The sequence below is a fragment of the Phyllobates terribilis genome, unplaced genomic scaffold, assembly GCF_046119375.1.
Source record: "Phyllobates terribilis strain yellow unplaced genomic scaffold, ASM4611937v1 Scaffold_5__5_contigs__length_657084704, whole genome shotgun sequence".
Lineage (NCBI taxonomy): Eukaryota > Metazoa > Chordata > Amphibia > Anura > Dendrobatidae > Phyllobates > Phyllobates terribilis.
In genome coordinates this window covers 54890087-54915787 of record NW_027362765.1, presented here as the reverse complement: position 1 = coordinate 54915787, position 25701 = coordinate 54890087, and the positions used below count along the sequence as shown (strand labels likewise).

The window sequence follows — 25701 nt, the reverse complement described above, 5'->3', positions numbered from 1 at the left end:
AAACCGGCTGAGGACTGGGAGCAGCCAACTTAGTGAACTATCCGGCCGAGGACTGGGAGCGGTCAATTCTGTACATAGTTGCACTTCCTAAAGTGCCCCCTACTGGTTTTATAAGAGACTACAACAACAACTGACCTCAGAACAAAAACCCGTTAGAGGTGGCCGAAGACGAGGTCCAGCAGCTGGATCAGCTACGCCCTGCAGCCACCCCAGGGCCTTCGTTGGGGGTTTACGAACGGGTCCCTCGTGTTTGTGTTTACAAGTTTGCATTTTATAGAAAGATGGACACCTGGTCGCAAAGCGCACTGTGACCAGTTAACAAAAGTTTTACATGAAGAATGTTTATAAGGAAAATGTTTTATATGTGACAAATGTGATTATAAAAGTGAAAAGAGTTTTGTAATGTTTTATATATGTGAAGAGAGTCTTATAATAATTGTTGAAAGAGAAAATGTGCCAGTAACGTTAAAAGAGAAAAATTGCCTCCCATAAAGGGATGAGTTATAGTGGTTTATAATCTTATATGTGAATGCATTCTAAAAAACTTGCATGTTTTTGTATTGTCTTTTGCTCTGTTCCAGCCCGAGGACGTGCTGTGGTTTACCAGGGGGGAATGTAGCGCCCCGAGGGTTCGGTTGCTACAGGGGTATTGCACCTCAACCAGAGGTGTGATATTCCACTTCCAGGTAAGGATGAAGTGTGGACCAGGGCTCAGTTAGCTGCATACACGCACACACTCCCCATTTCCGGGGGACAGCTCGACGGTGCTTCCATATTGCAGGCACAACTGACCATGTCCCTGGCTGGAGTGGGGAGGGGGAAGAGAACCCAGTGGTGTAGGAGCAGAAGGGGGCGGTTTCTGGAGCACAGGAAGGAGCTCATTGGGTGCAAGTCACCTGAGCTCAGATACAGAGAAGCAGATAAAAGGTGGGAGCCATCTTAGGTCAGTGAGTAAGAGAGAGAAAAGGAGTAGAGAGTAGTTCAGTCAGAGCTGACAGGGAGCCACGGCTCAGTCTGAGCTCAGCTCCACGAGGCAGGCCTAGAGAGAAGGCCGGGGCCAGAGAGGACAAGAGAAGAAGGAGAAGGAAGGAGAAGAGACAGAGGAGTAGAAAGGCTCCAGAAACAAGAAGGCAGAAGGGACCCTAAGAGAGCAGAACGGACAGCAACCGTTGCAAACCCGCGTTATATCGGGTGAAGGGTCAGGCTGTGGAAGGGTACCGGATTCCCAAGTTGGTGGAGGTAAATCATCCCTCAGCCAAGAACCGGAGGTCGTGATCATTTATTGGTGCGACCCCCCGCCAAACCTGCTAGGAAGGAGCCATATAGGATAGCGGGAAGCGGAGGCCAACGCTTATCCGACACGGTCCGTGGTAGCAGGACAGAAGTTTGGTCACTGGTGGGGCACGAGAGGCCAGAGAATGGACAGAAGGGGGTCCTGTGCCATACTCCTGAATTTCCTGGGGGTTGACCGAGCTCCTCACCTGGTGGACACAGCACGGCTTGGGCAGTCATTGCTGACAGAAGTGACTTGGATAACAACTGTGAGTAAAAGACCCTGGACTGCATCATTGGACTCTGTGTGATTTCTGCTGCGCCGGCACCATCACCCCCAACATCCACCTATACTGCCCTGAGGCTACACTCTTCCCGTGGGGAGTTATCCTATCCCTGTGCTGCACACCAACACCAGCCTCAGCGGTCTGCCTCGCAGCAGCGGTTATCTCTGACCGCAATCCACGGGTGGCGTAGTCGGACATTCAAAACACTGATAAATAGACTGCCACCATTTGGTCTAACCACCCTGAGCCACAGGATCGGGTTGCCACTACTACCCCCATCAGCACCGTACACCAGAAGGCCCGGTTCCGGGTACCCCACGGCCCAGGGTGCTAGTCACATACGTTTGGTCATTTGCAGACTCGGCTTCTCTCAATTTACTTGTATTGAGAGAAGTCAAAATGTGATAGTAAGTACGCAAATGTAATTCTTCCAGTTACATAGTCACCCACTCTTGCAATACCAGGGAATTCTCACAGTGCAGACCGCAAGCTGTCAGAATTCGGAATCCAGAGTGACTGCAGATTTTTATGAGTGGACAAACCCTTCAAGGTTGTTTATTTTGTCTTGTATTTATTGCCAGTTGTAGGGTTGGTTTGCTGCTAAAAGCTGTGATACTTCAATCATAACTGCAAACGCCACTGATATAAGTAGAATACGTTTATCAATACTTACCTGTTTGACAGTGAGGGTGATCAATAAGTGGAACAGGCTGCCAGGACAGGTGGTGAGTTTTCCTTCAATAGAAGTCTTTAAACAGAGGCTGGACAGACATCTGTCTGAGATGGTATAGTGAATTCTGCATTGAGCAGGGGTTGGACATGATGACCCTGTAGGTCCCCTCCAACTCTATCATTCTATGCTTCTAAGTTTTCAGAAAGCCGTTTTTGACTTCATATAGACCATGAGCCTTATTTGATGTGTGAGCACAAATGTGACACATACCCAAATAATACATTAACCCCTTTACAGCTTGGGGCGTAATAGTACGCACCAGGCTGTCATCCCCTGTTCAGCGTGGGCTCCGGCGCTGAGCCCACACTGAACCGGCACGTCAGCTGATTATTACAGCTGACATGTGCCCGCAACAGCCGTGGGTGGAATCGCGATCCACCCACGGCTGTTAACATGTTAAATGCCGCTGTCAATCTCTGACAGCGGCATTTAACAGCGCCGTGCCGGAAGCATGTCACTTACCCCTTGGGACCCCCACGTACCTGAACAATGAGGGAATCCCGGTGCAGATCGCTGGTCACAGATGGATGGGCATGACAACCCTGGGTCTGCAGCAGACCCCAGTGGTTGTCATGTACTGATCGCTATGAGCGCCACCTAGTGGTCGGCACTCATAGCACAGGAGCATTTCTGCTTCATAGAGGTGATCTGCTCATCACCTCCATGTAGCAGAGGCGATCGGACAGTTGCTGCTTCTAGTCTCCTATGGAGACTATAGAAGCAAGCAAAAAGTGTAAAAAAAATGTTTTTAACCCCTTACTGGCCCAGGGCGTATTAGTACGCCCCAGGCCATCAACCCCGGTTCAGTGAGGGCTCCGGCACTGAGCACGCACTGAATCGGGCACATGTCAGTTCATTATCACAGTTGACATGTGCCCGCAACAGCCGCGGGTGGAATCGCGATCCACCCGTGGCTTTTAACATGTTAAATGCCGCTGTCAATCTCTGACAGCGGCATTTAACAGCGCCGTGCCGGAAGCGCGTCACTTACCCCGCCCATCGGTGACCACGCACGTGATTGCTGGTCACAGATGGATGGGAATGACAACCCTGGGTCTGCAGCAGACTCCAGTGGTTGTCATGTAAAGATTACTATGAGCGCTACCTACTGGTCGGCGCTCAGTACAGGAGCATTTCTGCTACATAGATTTCTGCTGATCACCTCTATGTAGCAGAGGCGATCGGACAGTTGCTGTTTATAGTCTCCTATGGAGACTATTGAAGCATGCAAAAAGTTTTAAAAAAATGTTTTTAAAAATATTTAAAAAATTAAAAAAATATAAAAGTTTAAATCACCCCCCTTTTGCCCCATTCAAAATAAAATAATGAAAAATAAACCCCACATACACATATTTGGTATCGCCGCGTTCAAAATCCCCAATCTATCAATATAAAACAATAAGTAATCCGATCGATAAACGGCGTAACGAGAAAAAAATTCCAAATGCCAGAATTACGTTTTTTAGTCACCGCAACATTGCAATAACGGGCGATCAAAACATCGGATCTACCCCACAATAGTATTAATAAAAACGTCAGCTCAGCGGGCAAATAATAAGCCTTCAGCCGGCCTTAGATCCCGAAAAATGGAGACGCTACGGGTCTCGGAAAATGGCGACATTTAAAAAAAAAAATTTTTTAGCAAACTTTGGATTTTTTTTTGCACCACTTAAATAAAAAAGAACCTATACATGTTTGGTGTCTACGAACTCGTAATGACCTGGAGAATAAGAATGGCAGGTCAGTTTTAGCATTCAGTGAATGTGGTAAAAAAAAAAAAACAACTGTGGAATTGCATTTTTTTTGCAATTTCACCGCACTTGGAATTTTTTTCCCGTTTTCCAGTACATGATATGGTAAAACTAGTAATGGCGTTTAAAAGTACAACTCGTCCCGCAAAAAATAAGCCCTCACATGGCCATATTGAACAAAAAATAAAAACGCTATGGCTCTGGGAACAAGGGGAGCAAAAAACGAAAATGCAAAAACGGAAAATCCCAAGGTCACGAAGGGGTTAAAAATATTCAAAAAACTAAAAAACATAAGTTTAAATCACCCCCCTTTCGCCCCATTCAAAATAAAATAATATAAAAAAACCCCCACACATACACATATTTGGTATCGCCGCATTCAGAATCGCCCGATCTATCAATATAAATAAAGAATTAATCCGATCAGTAAACGACGTAACGAGAAAAAAATTCTAAACACCAGAATTACGTTTATTGGTCGCCACAACATTGCAATAAAATGCAAAGGTCTTCCAACAATCTTGAAGGAGTTCCCAGAGATGCTTAGCACTTGTTGGCCCTTTTGCCTTCACTCTGTGGTCCAGCTCACCCCAAACCATCTCGATTGGGTTCAGGTCTGGTGACTGTGGAGGCCAGGTCATCTAGCGTAGCACCCCATCACTCTCCTTCTTGGTCAAATAGCCCTTACACAGCCTGGAGGTGTGTTTGGGGTCATTGTCCTGTTGAAAAATAAATGATGGTCCAACTAAGTGCAAACCGGATGGAATAGCATGCCGCTGCAAGATGCTGTGGTAGCCATGTTGGTTCAGTATGCCTTCAATTTTGAATAAATCCCCAACAATGTCACCAGCAAAGCACCCCCACACCATCACACCTCCTCCTCCATGCTTCACGGTGGGAACCAGGCATGTAGAGTCCATCCGTTCACCTTTTCTGCGTCGCACAAAGACACGGTGGTTGGAACCAAAGATCTCAAATTTGGACTCATCAGACGAAAGCACAGATTTCCACTGGTCTAATGTCCATTCCTTGTGTTCTTTAGCCCAAACAAGTCTCTTCTGCTTGCCTGTCCTTAGCAGTGGTTTCCTAGCAGCTATTTTACCATGAAGGCCTGCTGCACAAAGACTCCTCTTAACAGTTGTTGTAGAGATGTGTCTGCTGCTAGAACTCTGTGTGGCATTGACCTGGTCTCTAATCTGAGCTGCTGTTAACCTGCGATTTCTGAGGCTGGTGACTCGGATAAACTTATCCTCAGAAGCAGAGGTGACTCTTGGTCTTCCTTTCCTGGGGCGGTCCTCATGTGAGCCAGTTTCTTTGTAGCACTTGATGGTTTTTGCAACTGCACTTGGGGACACTTTCAAAGTTTTCCCAATTTTTCGGACTGACTGACCTTCATTTCTTAAAGTAATGATGGCCACTCGTTTTTCTTTACTTAGCAGCTTTTTTCTTGGCTGTGTATCCACCAGACTTCTGCACAACACAACTGATGGTCCCAACCTCATTTATAAGGCAAGAAATCCCACTTATTAAACCTGACAGGGCACACCTCTGAATTGAAATCCATTTCCGGTGACTGCCTCTTGAAGCTCATCAAGAGAATGCCAAGAGTGTGCAAAACAGTCATGAAAGAAAAAGGTGGCTACTTTGAAGAACCTAGAATATAAGACATATTTTCAGTTGTTTCACACTTTTTTGTTAAGTATATAATTCCACATGTGTTAATTCATAGTTCTGATGCCTTCAGTGGGAATGTACAATTTTCATAGTCATGAAAATACAGAAAAATCTTTAAATGAGAAGGTGTCTCCAAACTTTTAGTCTGTACTGTACATCGGGGTTTCCATCTAAATCTTCGAGTGATGTGATTCAGATGAAACCCCCGAGGGATCCTTTCACTATAATGAGGCAGCAGAGTTACTGTAGACTCCATCTGACCTCTGTTCAGTGGTGTCCTTCTTTTCAGAGGCGCACAAAATCGTGGTTGACAGCACTTTTATGTACACTTCAAAAGACATACAGTGCCTCCATCAGCAATCTTCCCCCGGGGGTTCCGTCTGAATCACGTATTTCAGAGATTTACCATTTCTCACAATCCATAAACGTCAGTGGCTGGATGAAAGATGTAAGAGTCTGTCTGGAACCCAGAAACCCACTCAGCTTTTATGAACACACACTGATTACAAGCAAACCGGTCACAGATGAGGATGTTTCCTTTAGTAGCCATTCAAACCCATTTGTGTCAAATTCTGTGCATGTTATCAGGCCAAAATCACCAGGGTATGTGAACTTTTGATCAGGGTCATTTGGATGTTTTTGGTTGTCATTAAGATTTAAAGAGAAAACACAGCAGTTTGACAATAAATAGCTTCACCAAGCCAATAACTATAAGTGGAAAAAGTTTTTTTGTTATCATTCATATTCTCTGAAACAAGGCCAAGAAAGCAAAAATTCTGCAGGGGTATGTAAACTTTTGAGCACAACTGTAGTTGAGATTGATTTATATTGCATGAGTAGTGAGATAAGTTTGCTAGTAAGACTGATACACAGTGATGTAGTGGAAATCAGAGTCATTTGCAGAGTTCTTTCCACTACTTATGTGCCAGCAATGTAAATCGCACTAAAACAGTGCGCCTGCACTGAGTTAGGCAGAGCGGAGCTGGCTGTCAATCAACATGACTTCAGCACTCACACCCTGTTTACAGAGCAGAGAGGAAGAGATGGAACTGCTCTTTCAACGTGATGACACAGGAAGTCGGAGAATCACCGCCTGGAGTGGTTCTATAACTTCAAAAAGAAAAGTCCTGTATAACCCCTGTAATGATAAAATTCTTACAGATGGGAGTGTTCGGAGTGTTCTCGTTGATGTCTATGAGGTTGCTGAGGTGTTTTTTGCCAACCAGCCAAAAAACTGGAATACAAATGGACCCCCCTTATGAACCATTTGCCAATTAAGAAAAATACATAAATAAATTTTAATTTATTGAAGGACTGAAATGTTACAGACTTTTCCCATCATGTTAACAATATCAGAGTCAACCTTGGTCACCATCCCTTGTACATAAACCAGTGGTTGCTTGTACCATAATGGGTGATGGGTGTATAACACAGTTCGCTCTTGTAGTATATGAGGTAAGCTCAGCTCTTGAACCTCCTTTATACAACTTGCGTTCACATCCACAATGTCCAAAAAGGCAGATGTCTACAGCATGTTGCACGCAAAACATTTCCCACATTCAGTCATGAATATGGCTTTGCCAATGTGTCAGTGGTTGAGGGTCAACAAAACTAATTGTCCGATTTAAACATTTTCTTTATTCTGAACATAAAAATTACTTTTTGTTTGTTTTCTCTGATGCATATTGACATTAATATTAGCATTTTAATTGTTTTTCCACATTAAGAACATCAACTTGGTGTCTCCTCTTTGTGAACTCTCAGATGTCTAACAAGATGTGATTTCTGGTTAAAACATTTTCCACATTCTGAACATAAATATGGTTTCTCCCCCGTGTGACTTCTCTGATGTGTAACAAGATGTGATTTTTGGTTAAAACATTTCCCACATTCTGAACATAAAAATGGCTTTTCCCCTGTGTGAATTCTTTGATGTGCAACAAGGTGTAATTTAGCATTATAACTTTTCCCACATTCAGAACATGAATATGGCTTCTCTCCTGTGTGAGTTTTGTGATGTCTAATAAGATGTGATTTGTGGATAAAACATTTCCCACATTCAGAACATGAATATGGCTTCTCGTCTGTATGAATTCTACGATGTATAATTAAATGTGATTTGTGACTGAAATATTTCCCACATTCAGGACATAAATATGGCTTCTCCCCTGTGTGAGTTTTGTGATGTCTAATAAGATGTGATTTGTGGATAAAACATTTCCCACATTCAGAACATGAATATGGCTTCTCGTCTGTATGAATTCTACGATGTATAATTAGATGTGATTTGTGACTAAAACCTTTCCCACATTCTGAACATAAAAATATCTGCGGCCTGGTGTGACTTTTCTGATGGGTAGTAAGATCTGATTTCCGACTATAACATTTCTGACATTCAGAACATGAATATGGCTTCTCTCCTGTGTGAATTCTCTGATGCGCTTCAAGATTTGATTTCTGGTTAAAACCTTTCCCACACTCTGAACATGAAAATGGCTTCTGACATGTGTGACGTTTCTCATGTTCAATAAAATGTGATTTATTTTTAAATGGTTTCTCACCTGAGTGAGTTTTTTTATGGTAAATAAGATTTAGTTTCCGAGTGTAACATTTCCCACATTCTGAACATGAATAGGACTTCTTCCCCAAGTGAGATCTTTGATGTTGAACATTTCTTCTGTTATTTTTATTCTTGCTAACATTCTGTGATGGATCAGAAGATAAGAGCTGTTGATAATCAGCAGATGGATAGGATGAAGTGATTTCTGGAGTAATGACTTGCTCTTTACATGTTTCTTGTCTGAACCCACGATCATCTAGCTTAAAATTAGAAGACATCACATGTCTCTTTGAACGATTGATACAGTCACCTGCCAAAAGTAAAATGAAGGTTTTTTTTTCTCTTTAAAATTATATAACCATAATGTTATATGGATATTTTAAAATATCTCTATATTCAATTTACTAATTATGGTTGCCATACATTTTAGAGAACGGTTAGCCTGTAATGACCTCTCCCCATACATGCTTCGTTTAGCCAAAGTGCATGTGTTTTGAATGGGGATGAGGGAGAAGCCATTACCATACACCTCCGGCATCACTCAATCTCCCATATTAACAAAAAAAAACAAGAAAATTTAAATTTTATATGCCCGATTCTTCTTTTTTTCTTCCAACATCTTCTGTTCAGGAAAAGTTGGGTCGTCCAACCTAAATCAATGGATTTGGCAGATATTACTCTAATGTGTATAGCATCCTTACAACATTGGTGGTAAAATTGTCCCTCAGATCAAGGACCAGTGGATAATCATAAAAAACTGTTTTCACACAAATTTACTCTTCTGTATTTTTCTCTAATGCATCTGCAGATCTATATCAGGCCCTCAGAAATGTGAACATGTTGAGCTTATTTTCTAGAATATATATTTTTCTCAGTTTCTGTGTCATATTGTTGCTGACCTAGTCCACTAAAAATTAGAGAAGATATTGGTTGGTGATGGGCTGGGGAGTGGAAAGAATTTTATTGTTATTTTACTTCACCTCACTAGAGTGGATAATTATAATTATAATTGGTGTTCAATTTGGATAGACAGATTCCTACCTGCCCATTTTTTTGAAGATTAAAATGATGTACACGTCACAAGTCTTAAAGTCTAGTGTATGGCAGCAGCAGCCAATCTGACAAATTTAGCCTTATAATAGACACTGGTAGTCATGTAGTGATCATAATTGTGTGTTATTAAGACGTTTCCTAATAATCATGATGCCACAACTCTACATTAATTTAATTATTAGTGGAATTTGTGACTTCTCTGCTATTGTTGCTTTTACTGACCTCAGTGTGTATCTGTAGGAATGTCCAGTTCGAATGTGAATGGACAATTATCCAACAGGGGCAGACATATCATTTGTGCAACTTGTGCAGCTACACATGGGCCCAAGAGGTAAGGGGGCCCATTTCCACCACCAAAGCAGGTGGAATTTTGCATTATGATGAACTACTATACTGCAAAGGGCCTATATACCGTTACTGCACAGGGAACCTCTCCTGACTGTGTTCACCAGTGCAATCCAACATTGGACTGAGTTGGAAGAATGGTCCTCCAACCAACGTCCTGGGTCAGTGCATGAGTAAAGTCAAAACAGAAAGCCAACCCCGTATGAAACCCTTGAACATAACGTAGTGAGTCAGATATTCTGCAGTCGGTTTGGATATGGGTGTTTGCAAATAAGATAATATTTAAAAAGAAATTACATTCCAGGAACCTTGCTTCACTACAAGTCTGAATTTAGTACTATCTATTACCTGGTGATGTGAGGGGCTGAGGAACCTCCATCATGACGTCCTTGTACAGATCTTTGTGACTTTCTAAATACTCCCACTCCTCCATGGAGAAATAGACGGCGACATCCTGACACCGTATAGGAACCTGACACATACAATGATACCGTCATCCCCTGATCCCTTCATAGCGTTACTGTATAATGTCCCAGCATTCCCAGCAGTGTCACCTCTCCAGTCAGCAGCTCAATCATCTTGTAGGTGAGTTCTAGGATCTTCTGGTCATTGATGTCCTCATGTATCAGGGTAAAAGATCCAGGCCTTGTGATTGGGTTCAGGGATCTTCCCCATCCCTCAGACACAGGGGCCTGACAGAGCTCACCAGAGGTCTTCTTCACTACTGTGTAATCCTGGTTATGGAGAAACACATTAATAAATCTCACTACAGACATTTCCAGAGTCCTCACCTCTCCAGTTCTTTCCATCTGTTATTCCCATAGATAAGAATGATGTAATGTGACATCATCAGAATCTCTCACCTCTCCAGTAAGCCGGAAGAGGATCTCTAGGGTGAGGTGTAATATCTTCTCCACCATCTTGTCCTTGTCTCTATCCATCCTTGACGAGTCAATCAAGAAATTTCTCTTATATAGAAGATCTCCACTGAGAAGATCCGATATTTTAGGGACCTGAATGGGAAGAAGATGAGCCGATGTAAAATTATAAAGAGTCCCATGTACTAACACAATTACAGGAGATAATAAAGGGAAACGTATGAGGAGAATGTGTAGATGTTATTTTCGCAATAAATCTAATGCATCCAAATTTCGTCACATAATAGAAAGATATCTCACTTAATTGTTTATGCTATTGAACATATCATTTCATGCATATGTGGAGGAGATCGGGTGCGTATTCTGTAAGGCAGCTACCGGATATATAGTTGATGGGAGGTATGTGTTACAGAGATGGTTGTCATCAGTGATGTAATCCCTGAATGTTACTCTAGTGCACATGGCACTAAGAGGATTGTTTGGCGCATCCGGGACCAGGTTTTACGGGCAACTTGAGAGAAGGGTGGGTCTGGTTTCCCACATACCTCACTTCTGGGTGTGGTTAAGAGGTTAAAATGGAGTTCTTTGTTTGGCACATGGTCTGTGTATGGAGGGAGGCCTACTGTGTGTTGTTATCTCCAGACTGTGCCAGTGTACTGGATGCTATCCAGCCTGTGTGCCCACAGGACTGGCTAACCAGAGACTTTGCCTAAAGGACTGTTTACTTTGTTTTGCCTGCACTAAAGGTTGTTGGTTTTCCTTTTCCTTATGGACGGTTTATGAGGTAATAAAATGACATGGACATTTAAATGAAAACGCTTCCTGTTTGCCTCACAACACACCCAAGTGAGTAAAACCCTACAATACATATATATATATATATTTGTTTCTTTTATGATTGTTTTTAACATATCGCATCCTGAAAATATGCAAATTACTCTAGGCACTTCATAATGTAGTTGATTACACGTGTCAACTGTGTTGTACAGCCCATCTGTGAATTGGTGAACTTATAAGATAGCCATTGTTGTTCTTTTGTTACACACCAAGACTAAGAACACTAAAGCTTTCGAATCCACTGGTTTTTATGGAGCGACTCACCCCAAATTTTCGCCAAGTATATGTACCTCTTTTCCATTTTAATGGACTACACATAAAGTTTTATTTTTTATATACCTCGGAAGCTGGATCTCCTCCCTTCACTGGATGTACTTACTTCCACGCCATGCCGAGGTGTCCTATTTATTAAAATGGGACATGTGCACCATCTGAGGTCTCAGGAGGCGTGTGGGTCATTATATTATTGGCGCTGTTCACTACTGATGTGTAGGTGAGCGACGGTGACATCACTGGATAACCCCCTTTAAGGTCCCGTACACATTTGATTATAGTTGGGTGCCGCCGCTTAGCTAATATATATGAGCACCTCCTGTCAGATGATATTATAGGCAATAAGGAATGGGAACTTTTTATTCAAATATCTGATCCTTTTGATCTCTAGGTAGATGACGAACCAGAGGAGTTTTGGAGAGGTTTTCTCCATTCTCTCCAGGTAGAGCTGTCGCCAGAATTAGTCTGTATATTGCAAAATGACAAACTTGAAGAAAAGATGCAGTTTTAAGGGGAATCGCTCACCTGAAGATTCTGCTTGTAAATGCTGGGGGCCCTTATGGAAATGTATGCCCTTGACAATTGCCTAATGTGGACCACCCACCCTCCACTAATACCAGTCCTGGGTCCGTATCATAAAAGAAAAAGAAGTGCAAGTCCTCAGTGAAAACTGTCTGAGAACTGTTTAAAAGTCAGAGTGCGTGTTAATTCTTTAGTTGCCAAATCTTTTTATTGCTAATATCTCTGCAAGGTCGAGGTGAAATTAAAAAAATTTAAAATTTAATTCCACTCAGCAGCCACTATTACATCATGTATCCAGAATACAACATGAAACATTTGGTGAAAGGTTTTCTTCATTTTCCCCTTTGCGTTGTATCCGGATACAATCTGCAGCAGATATTGACATGACGTGGATTCATATCTGTAGAGCTGATTACTTTATACTGCGGATGGTCCCAGTGTGTGCAGCGAATCCTGAGATCATTTCCTACAGTAATTATTATGTAGTGATGTTTGAGCATACTCGCAAGTACTTAGTACTAGAGATGAGCGTTGTTCTACTCGAACTGTTCGCCAATCTCAAATTCGAGCTGTTTTGGGCGGTGTTCGAGCCGTTCGGCGAACACGAACGATTTGAGAAAATTTCGGCTGTTCGAGGTTATGTTCGATAACTGTTCGTGCACCAAAATCATAACTGGATTTTTTCTCAGTAATGATGAAAATTTATGTTAATACGCAGTTTGAGTGTACAGCGGGGTGGGGGGAGGGGCAGGGGATGGATCTCTGCAGGAATAATGAAGATCTCCATTTTTTTTTCTCTTTCCCGCATTTGCAGTGGGGAGGTGCAATCTGTCAGCCTATCAGCAGCGCACACACGGAGCGAAGTGCTTATTTTCACACAAGCAAGGGCATGTGTCATTGGCAGTGTATGTCACATGTCCTTGCCCTATAAGACCAAGCCATTTTCCCCGTCGCCACCATTTTCTCACTGCTGCAGCTGCGTGTTAGACGGCACCGCTGTTGCTGTGTGCGCTATACCTTGTTAATTTCAAGCCAATTTTCGCACAAATCTACAGATAGCTTGGGAGTAGGGAATAGTTGTGATTGCAGTCCTTTTAAGGACTAGGTTACAGCATTTCCTACGACTTTTATCAGGCAGGTCTGTGCTCTTAAATAGATAGATTGTGGGAGTAAAGACTAATTGTAATTGGAGTCCTTTTCAGGACTAGGTTACATCAGTTCCTATCACTTTTTGCCAGGCAGGTCTGTGCCAGTGCTGTGCAAGTTTTTTTCACAGCATTTGGCTGAATCTAGCAAAGCTAATCCTTTTTGGCCTATTGCAGAGTGTGTTAGTCAGTGGAGTAGCCTATCTGTTGCAAGATATACTACCTGTGTATAGAATACCAATTTTTTTACTGCAAATAGTGAAGTAAAATCTTTTGAGCATAGCATCATTCTATTAGTCCATCTATACTGACCTCCATCAGGTTGCAAATTGAATATAATTTTTTTCTGCATCTAGCTCTGAAAAAATATTGGGCTTCTAGCTGTGTGTGGGACTTGTTCTATTAATCCATCTATACTGACCTCCATCAGGTTGCAAACTGAATATATTTTTTTCTGCATCTACCTCTGAAAAAATATTGGGCTTCTAGCTGTGTGTGGGACTTGTTCTATTAATCCATCTATACAGACCTCCATTAGGTTGCAAACTGAATATATTTTTTTCTGCATCTACCTCTGAAAAAATATTGGGCTTCTAGCTGTGTGTGGGACTTGTTCTATTAGTCCATCTATACTGACCTCCATCAGGTTGCAAATTGAATATAATTTTTATCTGCATCTAGCTCTGAAAAAATATTTGGCCTTCTAGCAGTGTGTGGGACTTTCTCTATTAGTCCATCTATACTGACCTCCATAAGGTTGCAAATTGAATATAATTTTTATCTGCATCTAGCTCTGAAAAAATATTTGGCCTTCTAGCAGTGTGTGGGACTTTCTCTATTAGTCCATCTATACTGACCTCCATCAGGTTGCAAATTAAAAATAATTTTTATCTGCATCTACCTCTGAAAAAATATTTGGGCTTCTAGCTGTGTGTGGGACTTGTTCTATTACTCCATCTATACTGACCTCCATCAGGTTGCAAACTGAATATATTTTTTTCTGCATCTACCTCTGAAAAAATATTGGGCTTCTAGCTGTGTGTGGGACTTGTTGTATTAGTCCATCTATACTGACCTCCATCAGGTTGCAAATTAAAAATAATTTTTATCTGCATCTACAGTACCTCTGAAAAAATATTTGGGCTTCTAGCTGTGTGTGGGACTTGTTCTATTAGTCCATCTATACTGACCTCCATCAGGTTGCAAATTGAATATAATTTTTATCTGCATCTAGCTCTGAAAAAATATTTGGCCTTCTAGCAGTGTGTGGGACTTTCTCTATTAGTCCATCTATACTGACCTCCATCAGGTTGCAAATTAAAAATAATTTTTATCTGCATCTAGCTCTGAAAAAATATTTGGCCTTCTAGCAGTATGTGGGACTTTCTCTATTAGTCCATCTATACTGACCTCCATCAGGTTGCAAATTAAAAATAATTTTTATCTGCATCTACAGTACCTCTGAAAAAATATTTGGGCTTCTAGCTGTGTGTGGGACTTGTTCTGTTAGTCCATCTATACTGACCTCCATCAGGTTGCAAATTGAATATAATTTTTATCTGCATCTAGCTCTGAAAAAATATTTGGCCTTCTAGCAGTATGTGGGACTTTCTCTATTAGTCCATCTATACTGACCTCCATCAGGTTGCAAATTGAATATAATTTTTATCTGCATCTAACCCAGCCAATAGTTTTGGCCTAATACCACAGTTTGGCCACTCAGCTCTGCTCGGTTCCCATCCATTGTTTTTTTGTGCAAACAACTCCAGAGTTGTGAATTAGTTAACCACCAAAATGAGTGGAAAAAGGCCTGCTGCTGGTGGAAAGGGGAATAGGCGTGTTGGGAAGGGGAAAAAAGGTTGTGTCCGTGGTTAGGTGTTAAAGCAACAGTAACATCTGCAGAAGAAAGACCATCTTCCAGCCAAACTAAAATGTCTACTTCTTTTAGCGGACAATGTGATAAGATCCCTTTCTTACGGCCACGCCAATCGCTACAAATTCCAGATGAGGCACAAAAACAGCAGGTGCTTCAACGGATATCAAGTGCTCCTTTAAGTGGGCTCTCCTCCACATCAACTTCAACATCACAAATACTCCAGTCCTCAAAGGTGTCACCCCAATCGCACTTGCTTCCTCACAGCTCCCAAATCTCCAGCTGCCCGTCTGAGTATGAGGTAGAACAGATGGTTGAGTCTGCAGAGCTGTTTACTCATACTATAGCCTGGGAATCAGAGGTCGACTCCAGCGCTTCTGTGAATCCAGACGAGGAAATGATCTGCACTGATGCCCAGAATCTTTATGAGTCGGATCCAGGACCAGACGCAGAAGGTTCTGACCATAATGTAGACCCTCATTCCCAAACTGTAACTCCTGTTGGTGGAGACAATGAGGAAGACGATGATAAGACTCAAATACCTGATTGGAGCGACAACTTTAGTTTTTTGTCAGGGCAGGAACAGGTTGGCTCTGAGGACGACGGGTGTGATAACGCACAGGGTGATGATGATGAGGTTGGAGATCCCACTTACTGTCAACCCACAGTCAGCCAAGAGATGAGGTCAGCAGAGGAGGTGGAGGAAGATGCTAGTGACGACGAGGTCAGGTTGCGCCTTCCTGGACAGAGACGTAGTACTGGAAGCACGTCAACAACTGCATCCTCAAACACAACTCTGCCTCTCACCACAAGTCGTGGTGGCTCTTCAGGTCGCATGGGTGCTAAGCCTTGCATAGCCTGGGCATTTTTTCAGATCGATAAAGATGACCCAACTCGTGTTATCTGTAACATTGGTCAGCAAAAGCTAAGTAGAGGCCAAAAAATACATAGTTTGAGTACTTCATGCATGAACCGGCACATGGACATGAAGCATAAGTTGCAGTGGGAAGCTCAGTGTGCTACAATGCGGCCTAGCCGGCCGGGCCAACCACCGTCTGCCATATCTTGTGCATCCGCGGCCTCTTCATCCTCTGTGACTGGGGGGACAGCAGTCACACCTGTTTTGGGGCGCAGACCTGCCACCTCTTTACCCGCAACAGCCAGCGTGATTGGCAGGTCATCATTTTCTTTGGAGGTGGTAACACCAGCTGGTGTTGAGCGCTGTCCGACATCGATAGCACCACCTTTGGATCAAGGCAACCTAACATGTCCGCCTGCATCTTCCTCACAGACCGGCAGTTTGCCGGGGACACCCTTATCAACCCCGTCTAAGCACAATAGCCAGCCCTCGGTCCCTCAGATGTGGACAAGTAAAAGACCATTTCCTCCTAGCCATGAGAAAGCTAAGAGGTTGAATTTCACCATCTGCAAGCTCTTGGCTACAGAAATGCTGCCTTTCCGCCTGGTGGACACAGAGGATTTTCGAGACCTTATGTCCGTCGCAGTGCCCCAGTACCAGATGCCCAGTCGGCACTACTTCTCAAAGAAAGGTATGCCTGCGCTCCACCAGCATGTCGCACACAACATCACCGCTTCTTTGAGAAACTCTGTGTGTGACAGGGTGCATTTCACCACAGACACTTGGACGAGTAGGCATGGACAGGGGCGTTACATGTCGCTGACTGGGCACTGGGTAACTATGGTGACAGCAGGACAAGGGGCTGCTGTCCAAGTCTTGCCGTCCCCACGAGTTGTGCGTCAATCCTCTTTATGTCAAAGTTCCTCCACTGCTTCTGCCTCCTCAACCTCCTCTCGGTCTTCCACCTGCACCCAAAGCCTGTCTGGTCATGCCACAAGCTTTCTAACTGCGCAGAAGGGATCCCGCACACCTCCTTACTATGCTGGCAGTAGGGCTCAACGTCATCAGGCGGTTTTTACATTGAAATGTCTGGGAAACGTGAGTCACACAGCTGAGGAGTTGTGGTCAGCTCTGGAGAACCAATTTCATGAATGGTTGTCTCCACTGGACCTGAAACCAGGGAAGGCCGTGTGCGACAATGCTGCAAACCTGGGTGCGGCCCTTCGCCGGGGCAATGTCACACACGTGCCTTGTATGGCTCATGTGTTGAACCTGGTTGTCCAGCAATTTTTAGCCCACTATCCCAGACTAGATGGCCTTCTGCAGAGGGCACGGTCGCTGTGTGCTCACTTCCGCCGTTCGCATCCCGCAGCTCAGCGACTTACATCTCTACAGAAGTCGTTGGGCCTGCCACTTCACCGGCTAAAATGCGATGTGCCTACCCGGTGGAATTCAACTCTGCACATGTTGCAGCGACTGTGGCAGCACCGAAAAGCCCTGGTGCAATACGTTCTGACGTATAGCCTGGGCCAACGAGATCCAGAGGTGGGGCAAATCACGCTGGAGGAGTGGTCTCAGATCAGGGACCTATGCACCCTTCTGCACAGTTTTGAAATGGCGACGAAGATGTTTAGTGCTGACGATGCCATTATCAGCATGACTATTCCGGTGATTTACATGCTGGAGCACATGTTAAACAGAATTCGGAGTCAGGTGGTGGCACAAGAGGAGGTGGAGGAAGTAGAGGAGGAGGAGTTGTATGCGGAAGGGCTAACATCTGCAAGGTCCAGACGGTCGGCAGCACCAAGGCGGCAGGCATGTGAGGGTGGGGGAGATGGTTTTACCAGGGCGCATGGTAGCTGCCAAACTAGTGAGGAAGGTGCAGGAGCCCAGGAAGAAGTGGAGGACGAACTGATGGAAGACTCATCAGATGAGGGAGACCTTGATCATATTTCTGTTGTGCGAGGTTGGGGGGAGAGGACAGAGGAAGGAAGCATGATTGTTACCTCGCCACCAACACAACAGGGACTTGGTGCTCCTGGATGCGCAACACACATGAGTGCCTTCTTGCTGCACTACCTGCAACATGACCCTCGAATTGTGAGAATTAGAAATAATCCTGACTACTGGGTTGCCACACTGTTAGATCCCCGGTACAAAAGTAAATTTGCAGAAATTATTCCTGCCATAGAAAGGGATGCACGCATGCAGGAGTATCAGCAGAGACTGTTGCAGAATCTTACATGTGCTTTTCCACAAAATACCAGTGGTGCACGTAGTGAATCTCACAGTTCCAACTTGCCAACCGTGGGACCGTCAAGTGTTCAGCACTCAAACCGTAACAGAACCACAGTATCTGCTGGTAACATCAATTTTGCGGAATCATTTCACCACTTTTTTAGCCCATCCTTTGCAAGGCCACAGGAGATAAGAAGTCTGACACATAGTCAACGCCTAGAGACGATGGTACAGTAGTATCTCCAAGTAAACATTGAAGCCATGACTGTGTCACTGGACCCTTGCTATTTTTGGGCTTCCAATCTGGATAAATGGCCGGAGCTAGCCACTTACGCCTTGGAGATCTTGTCATGCCCCGCAGCCAGCGTTCTGTCTGAACGTGTGTTCAGCGCTGCTGGTGGTGTGCTGACAGATAAGCGCACGCGGCTCTCCACTGATAATGTAGACAGACTCACGTTCATAAAGATGAACAAATCATGGATCCGAAACGACTTTTCTACCCCTGTGTCATCCTGGGGAGAGTAAAAGCTTGATGATTGGTTAAAATCACCCTACCAACCGTTTTAAGCTTTCAAATTACTAATCATGTTTATCTGTATCTTGGCTGGAAAATAATTTGGGCTTTGTAGCAGTGTGCAGCACTGATTCTATTAGGCCATCTATAATAAGCTCCACCAGATTTAAAATTACTAATCATGTTTATCTGTATCTTGACTGGAAAATAATTTGGGCTTTGTAGCAGTGTGCAGCACTGATCCTATTAGGCCATCTATACTAAAGCTTCACCAGATTTAAAATTAATAATAATTTTTAGCTGCATCTAGCCCGGAAAATAATTTTGGGGCTCCGAGATGCGCAAGACACATAAGTGCCTTCTTGCTGCACTACCTGCAGCATGACCCTCATATTGTCAGAATTCGAAGTAATCATGACTACTGGGTTGCCACACTATTAGATCCCCCAAACTTTTCGATCAACCTTTTCATTTTAATAAAGACCAAAAAAATGGTCATTTTTGAAATTATAAGCATTAGCAGGTTGTTAGAAACTGAAATCAAACAGTTTTCAACTCAAAACTTTATTCTAGGTGATGTTACATTTTCACATAGGACCCAGTGTTCGAAAGGAGCTTCTGAACTCTCTCGTCCATTGAATTTGTCAGGTTTTGGATGGTTTCTGTTTCAATTGTTTTGCATGAGGACAGAATACCCTCCCAGAGCTGTTGCTTAGATGTGAACTGCCTCCCGCCATCATAGACACTCCTTTTAATGATGCTCCAAAGGTTCTGAATGGGGTAGAGCTCAGGGGAGCATGGGGGTCACACCATAAGTTTGTCCCCTTTTATGCCCATATCAGCCAGAGATGCAGATGTTTTATGTGCAGCATGAGATGGTGCATTATCATGCAAAAAAATGATCTTGCTGTGAAATACACGGTTCTTCTTCTTGAACCATAGCAGGAAGTGCTGTTTGAGAAAATCCACATACATTATGGAGTTCATCTTTAGCGCCTTCAGGGATCCTAAAGGGGCCGACAATCTCTCTCCCCATGATTCCAGCCCAAAACATTACTCCACCTCCTCCTTGTTGGCGCTGTAGCCGTGTTTGCGTGGGGTGTCCATCAACCAGCCATCCTCCACTCCATCCATCTGGACCATCGAGCGCTGCACGGCACTCATCCGTGAACAAAACAGTTTTGAAATCAGTCTTCATGTAATGTTTGGCCCACTGGAGCCGTTTCTGCTTGTGTGAAGTGGATAGAGGAGGTCGACAGGATGGCGTATGCACAGCTGCAAACCTCTGAAGGACCCTGCATCTTGTTGTTCGGGGGACGTTGGAGGCACCAGCAGCTTCAAAAACTTGTCTGCTGCTATGACAAGGCTTTTTTGCCGCTGCTCTTTCAACCTGACGTAATTGCCTGTAGGAAAGAGTCCTCAATTTGCCCTTATCAGCACGCACACGTGTGTACTGTGAATCAGCTACATACTTCTTGATTGCCAAGACACTTCATCCTGATCATCGCACAATGTTGATTGTAGTCATGCCTTGACCTAAACACTCCACAATTTGTTGCTTCTCAGCAGCCGACACATCCTTTTTCTTTCTCATTTTGGCAGAAAATGTAGGCTGCTTAATAATGTGAGAGAGCCTTCTTAAGTAGTCTTGCCTTTCATTGGACACACCTGCCAAACTAATTAGCACAGGTGTCTGCAATTGCTTACAGTGATATAAAGAGCCCTGACACACATCACCATCAATGAGTTTAACTGACAAACAAACAAATTCTTCCCTTATCACTCCTAAACACTTTTTGCATAATAATTTGGAACACAGTGTACATGTGCTTTTCCACAAAACACCAGTGGTTCACGTAGTGAATCTTACAGTTCTAACTTGCCAACCGTGGTCTGTATGGAGTTGTTCAATAAAGGGCCCAAAATTAAGATAACATAGATGGGAGAGGTCTCTATGAATAGGAATTCCTAAGTATTTGATACCCTGTGAGGGCCAGGCAAAGGGAAAGTTGGACTGGATGGAATCCTATATGGATTTGGGGAGGGAGACATCGAGGGCCTCAGACTTCGCTGCATTGATTTTAAAATTTGACCATGTAACAAAGTGATCTATTTCAGCCATAACAGCATGGATGGATATATGTGATTGAGTGATATATACTAGGACATCATCAGCAAATAGAGAGCACTTGTACTCGGTGCCTCCCACCTCAATCCACCTAATATTGGGGTTATGGCGAATTGATGAGAGCAGGTGCTCCGTCACTAAGATGTATAAGAGAGGGGACAGAGAACATCCCTGCCTTGTCCCATTGGTGATTGTGAAAGGTGATGAAAATGTTCTGACGCGCCCCCTGGGCCTTGGGACACCCGGAGCCGGACCCTTTTTGGTGGATGCTGGTGGTTGTAGTCTCCGTGGCGGCGACCCGGTTCCGTGGCTCAGGGCGGTCAAACCAGTGGCGGAACTATTTATGTGGTTTTGATGTTTAAATGTCCGACTACGCCACCCGTGGATTGCGGTCAGAGTGAACCGCCGCTCCAGGGCAGACCGCTGAGGCTGGTGTTGTGGGTGCAGCAGAGCGTAGCATAACTCCCCACGGGAGGAGTATAGCCTCAGGGCAGTGTATGCGGAGGATGGGGGTGATGGTGCAGGGCAGCAGCAGTAACGACACGGAGTCAGTGATTCAGTCCAGGGCCTTTACTCACAGTTCTTATTATCCAGACCACGTCTGCAGGTAACGGCTGCCCACGTCGTACTGTGCTCACCAGGTGAGGGGCTCAGACAACTCCCAGATAACTTTGGAGCGCTTCACAGGACCCCCTTTGTGTGTCCTTTGTCTGGCCTTTCTTACCAACCCTTCTGTCCGGCTGCCTCGGGCCTCCTCTTGGTAAACTTGGCGCCAGTTTCCCTGACCCTATGTGGTGCCTTCCTAGCGGGTGTAGCGAGGGGCTGCGCCACATAAAATGTCACAGCCTCCTGTTTCTAGCTGAGGGTCGTTTCCTGCCTCCACTAGTTTCGGGGACCGGTCTCCCCCTTTGGCCTGACCCCTCCACGCAGGTGGATTCGGGCGTGCGGTGGCGACTCGCCCGTCCGCACCCCTGGGATCCCTTCGTTCCTCGTTCCTGGAGCCTTCTCCGCTCCTCTTCCTTCCTTCTCCCTCTTCCAGGCCTGGGCCTCTGTTACTAGGCCCGCCTCCGGAGCAGAGCTCATGCAGAGCCCCTACTCCCTGCCACTTCTGCTCAGACTTCTCTGCACTGAACTAAGATGGTGCCCACCTTTTATACTCCCTTCTCAATGCACCCAGGAACTGCTTCCTCCCTGCTCCTGCACTACAGGGTTCCCCTTCCTCAGTGTTCCCTCCCCCCACTCCAGCCAGGGACAGGGACTGTCGTGCCCTTCTCAGGGGCATATTGGTCGCCCTGCCCCACGGCAATGTGGTGTAATGCATGCAGGTGTCGGGTCCTGATCCACACTACATCCTTACCTGAGAGTGAGATATCACACCTCTGGGTGAGGTGCAATACCTCTGTAGCAACCGAGCCCTCAGGGTGCTACAGTTCCATTTATCTTCAGCCTAGGTGACGTATTGCAATACAGGGCTGTGATTTTGGCTATAAAAGGGTCCCCTAGACCCCTACCCCAAGCTTTTTAAGAGAATCATATATGGCGTGCCAGGAGACTCTATGGAATGCTTTCTCAGCATCCAACGAGAGTATCTAATTACAAATTTTTAACTGCATCTAGCCCAGGAAATACTTTGTGCCTAGTAGCAGTGTCTGCTAGTCAGCGGATTATCCCGGCTGTTAAGCAAGCTACACCACCTGTAGTTTGGACACTTAATTTTTTCAAAGGAAATGCTTCGGGACCACGGGATACTCAGTGAAGAGCATCAGGAGGCACCCCAAGGCATAGGGGCTGGGACTGGCAGTAGGATGCCTTGCGGTGGACAGCCGAGCTCGATCCTTATAAAAGCTTTTTAACTGCAGCAGCTTTAGTGGACGCTACTGGAGCTGGAATTACGCGGCTGCTGGCATGAGACTTGCCCTCCAATAGATCCTTGTAAATGGATTTAAAGTGTATTCATTCAAATTAGAGAGACAATTTAAATTAAAAAGCTTAGAGCTGCCTCCACCACAGGGGGGCTCGCTCGACCCACCAGCGGACAGGCACCAGTATTGGGAGAGGGGGGCTGGCCGTCAGGGTTCACCGCGGCTCTGGCACAAACCCGGCGACGCGGAGGTGGCACGGGCAGGAGCGGACTGAACGTGTCGGCTTCTCACTTTTTGGATTTTAGAAGGGCATGACATGCCTATATCTGTGTCTCCCCCTCCTTTTACTCCTCCACCTCTTTTCTTTTCGCATGACTATATGTACTTGTCACTTTTCCATGTGTTAGTTGTGTCTTCTGAGCAGTTTGTCAGCTTTTGGACACCTTTGAAGGTGTTTTCTATGTGTTTCTATGTGTTTTTGTTTGCCTGCCATTGGTTTTAACGGTGTTCGAAGGTGTTCGACGAACAGTTCGGCGAACACACGGGTGTTCGACGAACCGAACCGAACTCGAACACTACGGGGGTGGCTCAACACTACTTAGTACTCGCCTTAGCATGTCAGTACTCGAGATGCTCTGAGCTCGCCGAGTACTTGCGAGATGCTCGGGCGGATGCTCGGGTCCCCTCCTGCATATTTGGCGCCCTTTAGAGAGACAATGAACATGCAGGGATTGCCTGCCACTCACTGTAATGCCGCAGCCATGTTGGTTGTGGCATTACAGTGATTGGCTGGCCGGACAGCGTCATCAGGTCTATATCAGACCTAGCGCCACCATGCCCATCAGTCTACTCCGCAATCAGGCAGTGGGAGAGATTTGCTTGTTTATTAGGTAGTGTAGGTAGAATGCCAAGAGTGTGCAAAGCAGTCATCAAAGCAAAAGGTGGCTACTTTGAAGAACCTAGAATATAAGACATATTTTCAGTTGTTTCACACTTTTTTGTTAAGTATATAATTCCACATGTGTTAATTCATAGTTTTGATGCCTTCAGTGTGAATGTACAATTTTCATAGTCATGAAAATACAGAAAAATCTTTAAATGAGAAGGTGTGTCTAAACTTTTGGTCTGTACTGTATATTACACATATCCATCTCAACTAAGTCTTTCTGAGGACTAATCCATTTGCAGAGATATCAGGCAGGCAGTGTATATAGGCAGGCAGGCAGTGTATATAGCAGACTGCAGGGCATATAGCACAAGAGGCTCCATTCCAGTTCTGTCTGCTGCTGCTGCTGTTAGACATTTGTAGACATAGGCCCAGGTCTCGGCCAGCAATAATTTTTTTGGGACCTTAATCCTCATTATTTGCTTAAAAAGCAATCCAGAGAACACCGTTTATCGGCGCCGTTTGCTTGTTGGCATTGCAGAATACAGCCAGGTCCTTTTCATATTACAGCGCTAAAAATTCAGCTATTTAAAACTGTGGTTTGTCCGTCACACGGATCACATATAATTGCGCTGAAAATATTGCCATTTCTGGCCTCCATTTAAATTTTGCTGCAGTGTGTCAGTGAAGCAATTTAACCCAGTTTGCTGTTAAAAATAGTTACCTAGGCCCAGCCCGAAATGTCAAGAAGATAATACTGAAATGTTTCATGGGTTATGGAGATGTAAAACAATTCAAATTTTTTGGAAGAGTATTAGGAGTCTGGTTAAGAGGATCTGGGGTGGGGAGGGGTAAATTGGGCATTAGATCCATACTTCTGGATTTTTCATTGCAGAGGAGAAGGGTTTGAAGGGGAGGATATAGGTCAACGGGGACGCAGACACACCCTAATACACAGTATCATGATCTTGGCAAAAAAAATGCATTCTACGAAATTGGATATCGGAGAAGGCTCCCTCCGTGAAGGAAGTGGTGTCCAACCTAAAACAGCTGATGCTTTTAGAAAAATTGGAGGCAGAAAAGCATAAGACCAAACTGACCGGGAAATTCTTTGAAAAGTGGAGACAATTCCTAGAAAGGAAATGCTCACAAGAAGAAATCGTGGGCGTGGTTCAGCCATTTGCTCATTCCGAGTGGTACTTATTAAACGACATTCAAGGCACTTTGGGGATCTTGAAGGTCTAGTCAGGTGGTTCCGGGACACTTGTAATCATGTAACATGGACAATAGGGAGGACAAAAATTAAAACGAACAGAGTTGCTTGGTTAGATGAGAGTTTTATTTCAGATATGGAAGACGTTATACATTACATAAACTGCCGCATTTTGGGAGGGGAGAAGGGTAGGGGGCATTTTATATCTTTGAGTATTCATGTAAAGCTTTGATGTGAAATCTTTGTACTTATGATTTATCCAAATGTTAAAACCTTTAATAAAAATGATTGTTCAAAAAAAAATAGTTACCTACACGCCAGCTATTTAAAACTGTGGTTTCTCCGTCACACGGATCACATATAATTTTGCTGAAAATATTGCCATTTCTGGCCTCCATTCAAATTTTGTTGCAGTGTGTCAGTGAAGCTATTGACACCAGTGAACTGATTGACACGAGGTTGGCGCTGTTAAAAATAGTTACCTACAGGCCGGGTATTTAAAACTGTGGTTTCTCCGTCACACGGATCAGATATAAGTTTGCTCCAAATTCAGCCATTTCTGGCCTCCATTCAAATTTTGTTGCAGTGTGTCAGTGAACTGATTGACACGAAGTCGGCGCTGTTAAAAATAGTTACCTACAGGCTAGCTATTTAAAACTGTGGTTTGTCCGTCACATGGATAATTGTGCTGAAAATATTGCCATTTCCGGCCTCCATTAAAATTTTGTTTCAGTGAAGTTTTTGACACGGGTTTGTTGTTCAAAATAGTTACCTTCAGGCCAGGTATTTAAAACTGTG

The 25701-nt window shown here is 44.3% G+C and overlaps 1 protein-coding gene across 1 annotated transcript in view; it reads right to left on the bottom strand.

Moving 5' to 3' along the window:
• The window catches only part of LOC141271440 (uncharacterized), an 83678-nt gene that overhangs the window by 42803 nt on the left and 15174 nt on the right, over positions 1–25701 (bottom strand). The window contains exons 2-6 of the mRNA XM_073681515.1: positions 10539–10688; positions 10230–10409; positions 10024–10147; positions 7454–8587; positions 6854–6951 (exon numbers count right to left, since the gene is read on the bottom strand). Of these exons, the coding sequence (XP_073537616.1) occupies positions 6854–6951; positions 7454–8587; positions 10024–10147; positions 10230–10409; positions 10539–10616 (1614 nt within the window). The 5' untranslated portion in view covers positions 10617–10688. The remainder of the gene's footprint in view (positions 1–6853; positions 6952–7453; positions 8588–10023; positions 10148–10229; positions 10410–10538; positions 10689–25701) is intronic.